Consider the following 12,752-nt stretch of genomic DNA (forward strand, 5'->3'; position numbering starts at 1 on the left):
ACAGTGTGTTCCAACACTGCTTTTATGGAGACAGAGGGGGTTGTATGTAATCAAGAAAAGTTGGACCACATGTAGGAATTAGTAGCACCAGCTTTTAAGGCTGTTTCAACCTTCACTGCTGCAGAACAGCTTTAAATTGTTAACCCACTTCGTGTTTCCTGGAAAAGGCCTTTTTGTATAATTCTGAAATGTACATTATTTTTTGGTTTTGTGTAACCAAACCTTTTTTTTTAAACCTCTGGCTGTTCAGTACTAACCTTTGTACCATTTCAAGCTATTCATTGGACTTGTACAACTTGAATTGCAATAAATAACTGGAAAAATTAGGGTGTTCTAAAACTTTTGACCGGTAGTGTATATATTTAAGAAGAGTATTTTTAACCCCTTACAGCTACCACGTCCCGCCGGCGGGACCACTTTCCAAAAACATTACAGCCAGATGTGCGCATGCTCCACAATCACGTTTCCCGACAATATACACATCAAATGAAAGCTCAGAGTCTCCTCTTTCCGATGATATAAACATTTTTGACCGGCAGCAACCACAGCGTTGACACGAAGAGCTTTTTGTACAGAAAAGCAAAATGTTAAAATCCGACTTTTCTTACTTTTGAAGGCTCTCTGCAGCTCAAACATCGCTCATTCCTCACCAGCTTGGTCTCATTCTGTCCGGACAGAACCAGCGAGCATAATCCAGTAAAATAATTTGGTCCGTAAAACGTATTAGATCCTCAAAGGCACGAATTCTGAAGTAATGTCTTCTCAGCTTGAGATCAGCTCCGGCTGTTTTATTCATTTCTTCTGGCAAAATCAGCCTGAATCTATTTTAGATCGCGCTGAAAGCACTACAGTCAGCTTGACGGCTCAGCTTTTGATTGACACCTAGTTTGGCCAATAGGTGAGTGACAGCCTGAAGAGACAATGGAGTGTCTCAGACAGTCAACCCGGTACGGACAAGTTCCACCCTTGTAGATTCGACCAGTCGGGTTGCAGACACTCTCTGACGCTGTACACTTGGAGCCAATGAGCAGACGAACACGTGGATGTGTCGGAAGACAGGATTGTGTGTGTGTGGCGGTATCGGATCGGCCAGTGACCACTGTGAAATAAATCATCCGATACCGTAATTTCGTCCAGTATCGGCCCGATGCCGATACCCAGTATCGGATCGGCTCATCTCTATCGCAAACCCCAAGCTGAGTGCCACTATGCTGGAGTTCTCCCCAGAGAACCAGAAGGTCGCCTCTCTAGGACGACATATTTTAGAGGGTAGAAGTCTGACTGTTGTCTGTGCTTATGGACTGAACAGCAGCTCAGAGTACTTGGCCTTCTTGGAGTCAATGCTCACATAGTCAATGATGGAGGAACCTGAAGGGGAGGGGTGATTGGGAGGGACGGTCTGCCTGATCTGAACTTGACTGGTGCTCTATTGTTTGATTTTGAGCACCGTGTTCAAGCAGGTGGCTGATAAATGTACATGGTACCAGAGCACTTTAGGCCAAAGGTCCATGAAATTGACTTGGATCCTGTGCCCGGGATGCTGGCGGACAGGACTGGTAAACCCAAATGGGTAGTGAGGGTGAACTGGAAACATCTGATGGAGGCTTTCAACTTTCACCTCCAGAAGAGTTTCTCCTTCATCCCAGGTGAGATTGGAGACAAGGAATCGGAGTGGACCATGTTTAAAGCTTCTATTACAGAAGCAGCTATTAGGTGCGGCAGCCAGAAGGTCACTGGTACTTGTCGCGGCAGCAAGCTAAAAACCTGCTGGTGGACAACAGTGATGAAGGTGGCCATCAGGAGACTTTTCGGGCCTGGTTGGCTCAGAGGTCTCCTGAAGCAACAGACAGGTGCAGGTCGGCCAAAAGGTCTGCAGCTGCGGCAGTTGCATAAGCTAAATCTCAGGTGTGGGAGGAGTTCGTAGAAGCTATGGAGAAGGATTTTCGGTTGGCCTCGAGGAAGTTCTGGCTAACTGTTCAGCCTCAGGAAAGGGAGGCAGGGCTTGGCCAAGGTTGTGTACAGCCAGGGACGCGGACTGTCTTGACTGGCGAGTCACATGAAAGTGGAGTGTGAGATAAAAAGGCAGCTTGGTGCAGCAGGCGTTGTACCAGACCATCATGATCAACAGGTTTACCAGTCCATCTACAATCCAACCATCATCTATGGTCATAAGTTCTGAGTAGTGACCGAAGGCCTGGAAATGCCTCAGATCCCCCATGAAGAACTGGAAAGCGTTGCCAGAAGAAGGATATCTGGAATGACCTGCTTCATCTGCTGCCCCCTCAACCCAAACTCGGAAAAGCGGAAGAAAATGGATGGATGGATGGACATTAGTTCACAACATGACAATAGCAATAAATGAAACAGGAGGTAGTTGAAAATGAAAAGTGAAAAAAAAAAAAAATTAAATGATATTGCACAGAATCCATCTATATTTTGAAACATACTGCTATAACACAGATACTTTCATGCGTAGACAATGTAGATGTTGTACAGATTTCTCTACATGTAGAAAACTTGTATGTAAGCTAATGATCATTTTGCATTTGTTTGACACAGACCTTAATTTGAGTTAATGAGCAACTTCTGTCACACTGAAACAAACTGCAAAGAATTTGCTATATTTTGTTCCTTCGCAGGCACAAGATGGACGCCGACCAAATTGAGAAAATCGCCAAAGACGCCAACGACACATCAACCAAAGCGCACAACCTGCTGCTGAAAACTCTGGACGGAGAAAGCAAGACGAGCCAGGAGATCGAAGACCTCAACAAGAAGTGCGTCTGTCGTTTTAGGTCGTTTTGTGTCTATTTGTTTTTATTTTTTATGTCTTTGTGGTTGTTGGTTTTTTTGTCTATTTGTGGTTACTTAGCATCTCTTTATATTCATTTTGTCTCTGTTTGTGGTTCTTTTGTCTCTAAATTGTCATTTTCTGTCTAGTTGTGACTCTTTTGCATCGATGGGTCATGTTGTCATAGCTTAGTGTGTCTTTGTGGTTGTTTTATGTCTCTTTTTGGTGTTTAGTGTATCTTCATAGTCATTTTGTGTCTGTGGTCTTTTAATGTTTCTTTGTAGTATTCTGTTTCTCTTTGTAGTCATTTTATGCTTCTTCGTGGTCATTTCATGTCTGTTTGTGGTCATTTTGTGTCTCTTTGTAGTCATGATTGGTAGTTTTGTGTGTCTATTTGTGATCATTATTGTGTCCTTGAGGTTGCTTTGCATCTCTTTGTGGTCATTTTGTCTCCGTTTGTGGTTAATTTATATGTCTTGTGGTTGTGTTGCTTCTCTTTGTACTCGTTTTGTGCGTCTTTTTGGTCGTTTTGTGTCAGTTTGTGGTCATGTGTTGTCTCTTTGTAGTTGTTTTGAATGGCTGTTTTTAGTGTCTTGGGGTTGTTATGTGTCTCTTCATAGTCATTTTGTGTCTGCCACTTTACATCTTTTTGGAAATGTTTTGTCTCTTTGTGCAAGTTTTACTGGAGTACTTCCAACGTGTCCTCATAGAAAGCAACTTTCTTTCAAGTGTCTCAGTCAGAAGCAGAATTTGCAGATTTTTTGATGTTCCATCCACATTTTTTGTTACTCCCTGTTCAGATACAACGAGGCGAAAGAACTGGCCAAGAATCTGGAGAAACAGGCCAACAAGGTTCAAGCCGAGGCCCAAGACGCCGGAGACAAAGCTCTGAAGCTGTTCGCCAACCTGACCAGCCTCCCAACGTTTGACACCAAGGCTCTCGAGGTGACTGCTGATCCAGATGTGGACCAGTAACATCTGCAGAACTTCAATTCTAATTTCAACTCCTGTCTTTGCTTCTGTTTTTTTCAGGATGAAGCCAGTAAGATCAAGAAGGAGGCTTCGGATCTGGACAAGCTGATTGATAAGACGGAGAAGGAGTACAATGACCTGAGAGACGACCTGAAGGCCAAAGAGCAGGAAGTCCGCAACCTGCTGGAGAAAGGAAAAACTGAGCAGCAGGTACTTTACCTACAACACAGACACAAGTTTGTAGTTTTTCTCCGAGAGCTGCTGGAAGATTTTTCACCTCTGGACTGAGGCAGGTTAGCAGTTTCCACCCATTTCCAGTCTTTATGCTAAGTTAAGCTAACAACAGCTTGTGGGTTACTCTTCTGCTCACTATCTCTGATTTGTATCAGTTTGTCTCTTTGTTGTTGTTTTGTCCCTCTTTGTGGTCATTTCGTGTCTTTTTGTGGTCGTTTTGTCTCTTTGTGATATTTGTTTCTATTTGTGGTCATTTTGTTTGTATCTATGGTCATTTTGTGTGTCTCTTTGCGGTCATTTTGTCTCTTTTTCGTCACAAATTAAACAGAAATTACAACCTGGAAAGAACATTTTGAGAACTAAATTACTGTCTAACCTCATTAAAGACGTATTCAGAGATGGAGCAGTTACTACATAGGCCGATATGTAACTGTGTTTTACGTCTCTTACATCTGGTTTTTCTTGTACGTCTGCGACAGACTGCAGACCAGCTGTTGGCTCGAGCTGACGCTGCCAAAGCTCTGGCCGAGGAGGCTGCGAAAAAAGGCCAGTCAACATTCAGGGAGGCCGAGAGCATCCTGGACGACCTGAGAGGTACCGTCACCTGCCTCATTGACTTCAAGTTCCTGTCTGCAGAAATCTAACATCTGTTTATAAGTGACACTGAGGGAATAGAGTTAATATTCTGACCTAAAGGCTCCGTTAGTTAGCCTGCAGATATTACATAAATAACAGTTTGTTATTATTTCAGTGAAACATGAGGGGATCTAATATAGAGGCAAAACATTAAATGGATTGAACTCTGTAAAACTGTAAACATATTCATTAATGAGTTTACTGTATATCAGAAATGCCCCACTTAAACTAAAGTGTCTTTAATATGTTTTCTTTATGTTTTAACAGTTTTTTAAGGCTAAAATAATCATTGAAATTTATAGATTGTTGGAGCTCAATCTCAGTCTACCAGAAATTAAACTATGTGTGAGGTAGCTCCTGCGCATTCATTTAATGAAGCAATAGGAGAAGATATTTAGGTCTCACTCAATGTATTTATTTATCAGATAGTTGAACAAGCATACAGAGCTCTGGATCAAACTTCTCACCCTAGCACCAACAAAGTTAATGTCAGGGCACGAAGTCTGACTGACTGCCTCTCCCTGATCCAGTGTGCTTTATACTATTACATGAGATTGTGCACAGAATGTGTTGCAGCTAGCTGATTGGCTCCTCCGTGTCCTTGGGCCTTCTTCTCCCATCTCGTAGATGCAGAAACTTGCTACTTTGCACCCAACTGTTGGGCACCCTCAGTTTCTCCCTCCTGCAAATACCTGCTTGTGACAGAGAAAGATATACACAAACCACCAAATCCGGTTTCTACCTACGTTTTCTCATGCAGCAATTGTTTCTAAGTTATGTTGATTATGCCTTAAGATAATAATAAAAGATTAAGATAAGAATAAGAGATTATCAAAATATGAATATAAAATATATGAACCTAACAAGATAAACATACATATACCCCTAATTTTTACCTTAAATTGACCATTTTTTTTGATTTGGGGACATTTACTGGAAAAATTGATGGAATCAAACTAAAAAAATATAGAAAGAAAATATTAACATCTTATAGTTGTTTCTTTATTTATAAATTAAATATAATTAGATTTTTACAATGTTTTTAGGAAACATCAGTGATGTTTTCACACCTTAAATTACCTTCCGAATTTAGTTTTTATATATATTTTTATGCTTAAATATACCATGTATATTTCATGAATTTTAGTTTTAGGGTGGCTGTTGCTCACGTGGTAGAGCGGTTGTCCTCTGATCGTAAGGTTGGTGGTTCAATCCCTGGCCCCTCCACAGTCAAAGTGTCCTGGGCAAGACACTGAACCCGAAGTTGCTCCCAATGGGAGCCTTGCATGGCAGTTCTGTCGCCATTGGTGTATGAATCTGTGTGTGAATGGGTGAATGAAAAACATTGTAAAGCACTTTGAGTGCCCCTTAGGTAGAAAAGTGCTATATAAGTGCAGTCCATTTACCATTTACCATTTTTATAAATAATTAAAATCCAATAATTTGGAAAAAGGTCTTAACCATAAATCTGGAGCAAATTCTTAAAATATTTCTTAAAAAGAAAGTTGATTAGAATCTTATTCATATTATATTTCAGATCAGATGTGCATTGCTGATCAAAGCTTTCAAATTTCCCTTTTTATCGTCTTTAAAAGCTGTAGTTGCGACTGTTCTGTATTTTTACCGTTTTGTCTCTAAATTCATCCACAGACTTTGACAAGAGAGTGAACGACAACAAGACGGCAGCGGAGGAAGCCATGAAGAAGATTCCCATCATCAACGGCACCATCATGGCCGCCAACGAGAAGACGAGACAGGCGGAGGCGGCACTCGGAAACGCTGCCGCCGACGCCCGAGAGGCCAAGAACAAGGCGGAGGAGGCGGAGCGGATCGCCAGCAATGTGCAGAAGGTAAATAATCATAACATCCGTAATAATCAGGAGCAGCAGTTTATTTATTTAACTCATCTGACTGTAAACGTCATCATCTCCTCACAGGGATCCGCTAAGACCAAAGAAGATGCAGAGTCGGCCTATAAAGACACCAACAAGCTTGACAACGAAGTCAACGATATGATGGAGCAGCTGAGCGCCGCCGAGCAGGAACTGCAGAAGAAGAAGAACGAAGCCGACCAGGATATGATGATGGCGGGAATGGTATGAATTGTTAATATTTACTACTATTATTTACTGTTTCTTGTTATTATCATTATCTACTGGCAATGGTACGAACAGTTAATATTCACATTTTCATTTAATTTACCCTTAGGATTAATGTTGTTGTTGTCATTATTGTGATTAATAATAATCATAATAATAATAACTGTTATTATTTGATTTTTTATTTATTTATTTAATTTATTTAATTTATTTTATTTATTATATTATTGAATTTCCCTTCTGGGATGAATAAAGTATTTTTCATTTTCATTTTCATTCATTTCATTTCATTTTCATTTCATTTCATTCATTAATGTTAATGTTATTATTAACTGTTTTTATTTACTTCTATTATTGTTGCGTTGCACTGGGAATGGCACAGACAGTTAATAATGAAATGTTATTGATAGTAAATATTATTATTATTATTATTATTATTATTAACAAAATAACAATAACAACAGCAGTAAATAACAGATATTTAACACTTTTTTTAGAAATATTATTACCGTTACTGTTTTTTTACATTGCTGTTATTATTACTACTATTACTACTATTACTATTATTACTACTACTACTATCACCTGTTCTTCACTATTAATCTTGTAATTATGTACTATTATTATCACTGAACTGCCTTCACACCATTCAAGAAGTTATTAACTATTATTTTCCAGTAGTATTAATGTTATTAACTATTGTTTACTATTAGTATTAATGTTATTAACTATTATCCACTGTCATTGTTTTATTGTTGTATTCATATCATCACTATTTGTATTAGTACATTATTGTTTTAATGATAAAACAGTAATTACTATTATTAATAATATTAACTGTTATGTGTGATGTGAATCCTAGGAGTAAAATTAAGAAACATGTCGACTTACAGCAACACCCAGTTCAGGATTGTACAACTTTTACAAAGACTCAAAAATCTGCAACAAAATCTGCAAAATCACCTGAGTCGTCTTTTCACTGTTTTAATTTTAGAAAAGTTTTCAGGATCATAAAGCTCTTATTTGATGTGTTGACTGTTTGTGCGACTAAAATTATTTAAATAAATTATTCATCGTGTCGCGCAGGCATCGGATAACGCAAAGGAGGCCGAGGATAACGCCCGCAAAGCCAAGAGCACCGTGAAGACGGTTCTGAAGATCATCACAGCTCTGATGGATCAGCTCGGTAAGAACAGAAAAAAATACATGTTTAGTTGTTTTAGGTGAAAACTGGAACATCAGTTTCAGTTTAGCCCTCAGAACTCCAAGCAGCAGTTTCTGGGTGTTTTTTTTTTTTTTTTTCGTTCTTGTTTTTGCTAATGTTGCATTTTTCCTCACTGTGATCTCATTTTTCACTGAAGTAGTGAAGTTCTGTAGAAACAGAGTATGACAGTATGACACGGTTAGAATGATAGAAATCATTAAAAAATAAAGAAAAACAGATTTTGGGGAGGGGGGGTTATTTATTTTGCAAAAAAACAAAAAAATCTGGAATCAACAGGTAGGACCTTTTTTTTCAAGTGTCATCAACACACATGCAAACAAACACTTATGATACTAGATACTGTAGATATTTAAGTAGTTCCATGTTTTCAGCATCTACAAACATTTTCTCTCTACTTTGCTCATCAGCTGTAGAAAGATGTTTTACAAGATGTTTAATAAACTCCAAGTTTTTAAAATACTTAATGCACAGGAGGAATTTTTAAGGATGAATGACAAAAACATTAAGCAAAGATGCCCAAAATTTTATGGTACCAACATTTTCTATGCTATTAAATCCAAACTTTTCTTCTTCTTTTTTTTTTTTTATTCTGTTAACGAGCAATTCGGGTAATTTTTCAGTATTTTCTGGTAAATTTGATTCTTGAAAATGTAATTTATTAAAGAAAATAACTGTCAGATGTTCTGATATTACATTTGTCAGTTGCAGCTTCACAGTTCTTCTTCTTAAACTGAAGCCTTTGTCTCATCTGCAGGAAACATTGACAAAGTGGACCTGAGCAAACTGAACCAGATCGACGAGTCGCTGAAGAGGGCCAAGGGCAAGATGACCGACAGCGATCTGGACAAGAAGCTGGCTGAGCTGAACGACGTGGCGAAAACCCAGGAGGATATGATCAAGGACTACGACCAGCAGATCCGCGAGATCCGTGCAGACATCGCCAACCTAAATGACATCAAGAACACGCTACCCGAAGGCTGCTTTAACACGCCGTCTCTGGAGAGGCCTTAGCCCCGCCAATCTCCTCCTAAGCCCCGCCCCCACACTCCCCGTCTCACATCTAACACTCCGGCGAACACGCTGATTTTTACCAAAACAGTTTTTTAAACTTTTTCAGAATCTTGTCTTTGTTTTTCTTTTGCGAGAGAGAAGCCAACATTTCACAGTGTTCAGCGAAGAGAAGCAGCTGTTTTTGTTGTGTCTTTAGGTTGTTTTTTTTTTGAGACGCAGTGGTTTCGGAAGAATGAACTCAGCGGCGCCAAGAAGTCGTGCAGCGAGGTGAAGAACCTTGGAGAAAACAAAACAAACCCGACGTGACTGCAGCCGTCTGCTCTGATGCAGAAACACACAGGAAGCTTCCAGCCAGCCCAGCGACACGCCAGCTACAGTTTCAGCTCCAAACTGTTTCAACGCCTCCAGCGGTGGTGTCTTTTCCATTCACATCAGCCATGATTTCAGAACACAGTGAAGGAATCCTCTCTTTTTTGATTTTCTTCTTTTTTTTTACCCAGAGCTACGTGTCGACTCAAACAGCAGCAGAATCTCCTCCTTCCTACGACAGTATTTTCACCTCCAGCAGGTGGCGTTGTTGAGTAAAGCCACACAAACTCTTCTGCTGCACACGAAGCCTCCGAGTCCGAAAATAACCTGAGATAAACACGTTGAGTTTGAGTTAAAGCTCTTAAATCTGGATGTTGGGGCAACAAGATAGTTTTCTGTGCAGCTAAATTAAATCTTTAATATCAAGAAGTTAGTTTCTATATCTCACATAAATGGTCATCCTGTTCCCAGAGATACAGATCTTTAGCTATGGATCTCGTGGAAACGCAAAATAAAATCTTGATGTTATTAAGATATCAGAGCCACAACATCATGTTTGTTGGTGCAAAACATTTTGTATAAGCACAGAGATGAAACCATCCATCTTTGTTAGAACAGTTTATTGTCTTGTGTCAGATGTGATCCTGGGTTTGGATTTTGCATGAACAAGTCCTGGATCTTGTGGGAACAAATTCTATCAAGAAACTGTCTTGTTCCCAAAATATAATCTTTATTATTCTCAAGACACAAATGAAAGCTTTAGGGCAAATTCATTTCTTGTTTTGAGGAGATCTGGATCTTCTGTGCGCAAGGTCTGGATCTTGTGGGAACCAGATAGCAATTTGTGCACGAAAGGTTTTGTCTTGTCTCCACAAGATCTACATCTTCTGCGAACTTGTTATCATGTTGTGTAGAGAAGATATCTTTGCAGTAAGTTCCCACACATTCAATGTTTAAAGGAACAAGATCAAGTCTTTTGCACAAAAGTTCTATATTGTTCCCAGGAGTTCTGGATCTTTGGTTTGGGTCTTGTGGGAACCAGATAGTAACATGTGCACACAAGGTTTAATCTTGTTTCTGGCAGTAAGTTCCCAGAAATATAAAGTTTTAGGAAACAAGATCAAGTCTTCTACATACAAGTAATGTCTTGTTACCCACAGATCTGGATCTTGGGTTTGGATTTTGTGGGAACAAGTTAACAACTTGTGCACACAAGGTTTTGTCTTTTCCACAAGATCCACATCTTCTGCAAGCATATTATGCTGCATCCAAAAGATGTCTGCAATAAATTCCCAGTGATCCAAAATTAAAGGGAAGAAGATTAAATCTTCTGTATACAAGTTCCAGTCTGTTCCAGGAGATCTGGATCAGGTTACTTGTCTGTGGAAAGTGTTTTCTTTAGATTATTAGGATGCAAAATTATCTTCTCATGCACACAAGGTTTTGACTTGTTTCCACAAGAGCCACATCTTCTGCAAGTGTATTATGCTGGACAGAGATGTCACTGAAATCTGAAATTTAAGGGAACAAATCTTCAGCAAACAAATTCTGATCTGATTCCCAGGAGATCTGGATCTAGTTTCCTGTAAAGATAATATCTGTAAAATATAGGATACAAGATTTTATTGTATGTGTCCGATATGATTTTGTTCCCTTAAACTTTTGATCTTGAGATATACCAGTTGTCATCTTGTTCCCATAGATGTCGATCTTGAGTTTGGATTTTGTGCCAGAAATCTTTCGTTTCTGGGAACAAATCAAATCTGCTGCACACAAGTTAAATCTTGTTCCCACAGTCACATGCTATTGCTGCACAGGTTAAAAGTAAAACCTTTCAGGACTTGGGGGCATCTTTAAATCAGCTCTGACATTTCTCACCTTGATCAGACACCATTTCACCTTTTTTTTTTTTTTTTTTGTTAACACTACAAACTTAATTATTGTCTCCAGAAGTTGCTGCTTTTCACACATTAACACTTCCTTCCAGGCTCAATCCAACACTATGCAACTTTGTACATTTTGCGTAGCGAGAATTTTATCTGATACACTGGTGCTAATAATTATTTCAAATGTTATATTTTTGTGTGAATGTTTTTTATTATGACATAGAGTGAGGAATTTGTTATTTTGTGTAAATATATGCGTAAATGATTCAGGACTGGCTGATTTCTAAGAACTAAAAACTCCAACATGCAAACAGCCGTGTTAAGTTTGATCACAATCAATCAACTGAAACCTCCAGGTTAAATATATATAAATATCTATGATAACGTCTGTGGTATGTTATTATAATATGCTTGCTTGTATACAAGGCTCCGTGTTGCTGCCTTATAGCGATGCCAATATTTCATTTGTGTTTTCTTGATTCTCTGAGTTTTCACAAGTTAAATCAACCTAACAGATATATTTTTTTTGTTTGTTTGTTTTGACCCTTTTACCGATCAGGACAATTTAAAGCCTCACAAGTCATCATGTGGTCATTCAGTAGTTTTATTTAGTGTTTTTGTGCCTTAATATAAAGTCCCTACAAGGGTGTCCGAGTTTCATTGTCTTTGTCGGACCTCCTCCTGTCGGTACTGAAGCAGGGTTTTACAGAAATCAGGTCCTAAACAGAAAACGTTATGTTTTAAAAACTCTCTGGCAGATAAACTTGGTTTATCGGAGAGAGTCGATGTTCACGTTGTTTTATTTCTCCCTCCATCCAGACGGCCACTCTGCAGACTGTGCAGCGTTCACAGACGTGATGTATAAACAGTATTTTAAGTTATAATGTACCAGTTATTTGTGTTGTAACCTGTTGACGTGTGAGCTGCACAGCCTGCATCTGTTCTGTTCTGTTGTGATTGTGTCGTGTTTCTATCTCTGTGAGGACCTGAATCACCCTGTTTGTTTCCACGTGCCTGTAAATCCAAACATAACATTTGAATAATAAAAAATTACTACAGGAAACACTGTTAGTGTGTCGTGGTTTGTTTTGTTATCAAACAAACCCTGAATTATGGAGAATAAAGAGACTGTCAGGGTAGCATCTTTATTAAAGTTAGCATAATTTTTACATCGGTGTCTGTGGAAATTCATTCATTCATTCATTCATCCGAAAAATTACATTTTTTTCTTGGAAAATCTGTTTCATTCAGTTTATTATTATGCAAACTTTTTTGAAGTGTAGAAATACTCAAATTATTCTCAATGTTTTCATTATTGTGCAGGTTTGGCATTTTAATATTTTTAGTGTTACTGGCTTCGAGAAAGTGTATTCAGAGTTTAAATAAAGGTTGATCAGAGAAGTAATTTAAAAAATTACTGAGAACTGTCACACCCGCCTCTTAGACCTGCGTGCTGGCAGTCACTCTCTCTCCTCCACTCAGCCTGATTCCTGCAGGAGGGCGTGCCCTGGGGCGGCAATGGTTGGTGGCAGCAGGTGTTGGCAATCACTGCGATGACGGCGGGAGCCTGAATGCCAACACCTGTCCTT

General features: G+C 39.1%; 1 protein-coding gene across 1 annotated transcript in view; it reads left to right on the forward strand.

The window, feature by feature from the left end:
* lamc1 (laminin, gamma 1) overlaps positions 1–12,226 on the forward strand; it is a 92,892-nt gene extending 80,666 nt beyond the window's left edge. Inside the window, exons 21-28 of the mRNA XM_008275692.1 lie at positions 2,640–2,777; positions 3,592–3,736; positions 3,824–3,973; positions 4,477–4,591; positions 6,284–6,483; positions 6,571–6,729; positions 7,819–7,918; positions 8,712–12,226. Coding sequence (XP_008273914.1) covers positions 2,640–2,777; positions 3,592–3,736; positions 3,824–3,973; positions 4,477–4,591; positions 6,284–6,483; positions 6,571–6,729; positions 7,819–7,918; positions 8,712–8,968 — 1,264 coding nt within the window. The 3' untranslated portion in view covers positions 8,969–12,226. The remainder of the gene's footprint in view (positions 1–2,639; positions 2,778–3,591; positions 3,737–3,823; positions 3,974–4,476; positions 4,592–6,283; positions 6,484–6,570; positions 6,730–7,818; positions 7,919–8,711) is intronic.
* Positions 12,227–12,752: the final 526 nt, after the last annotated feature.

Source organism: Stegastes partitus, unplaced genomic scaffold (genome assembly GCF_000690725.1).
Source record: "Stegastes partitus isolate 25-593 unplaced genomic scaffold, Stegastes_partitus-1.0.2 Scaffold57, whole genome shotgun sequence".
NCBI lineage: Eukaryota > Metazoa > Chordata > Actinopteri > Pomacentridae > Stegastes > Stegastes partitus.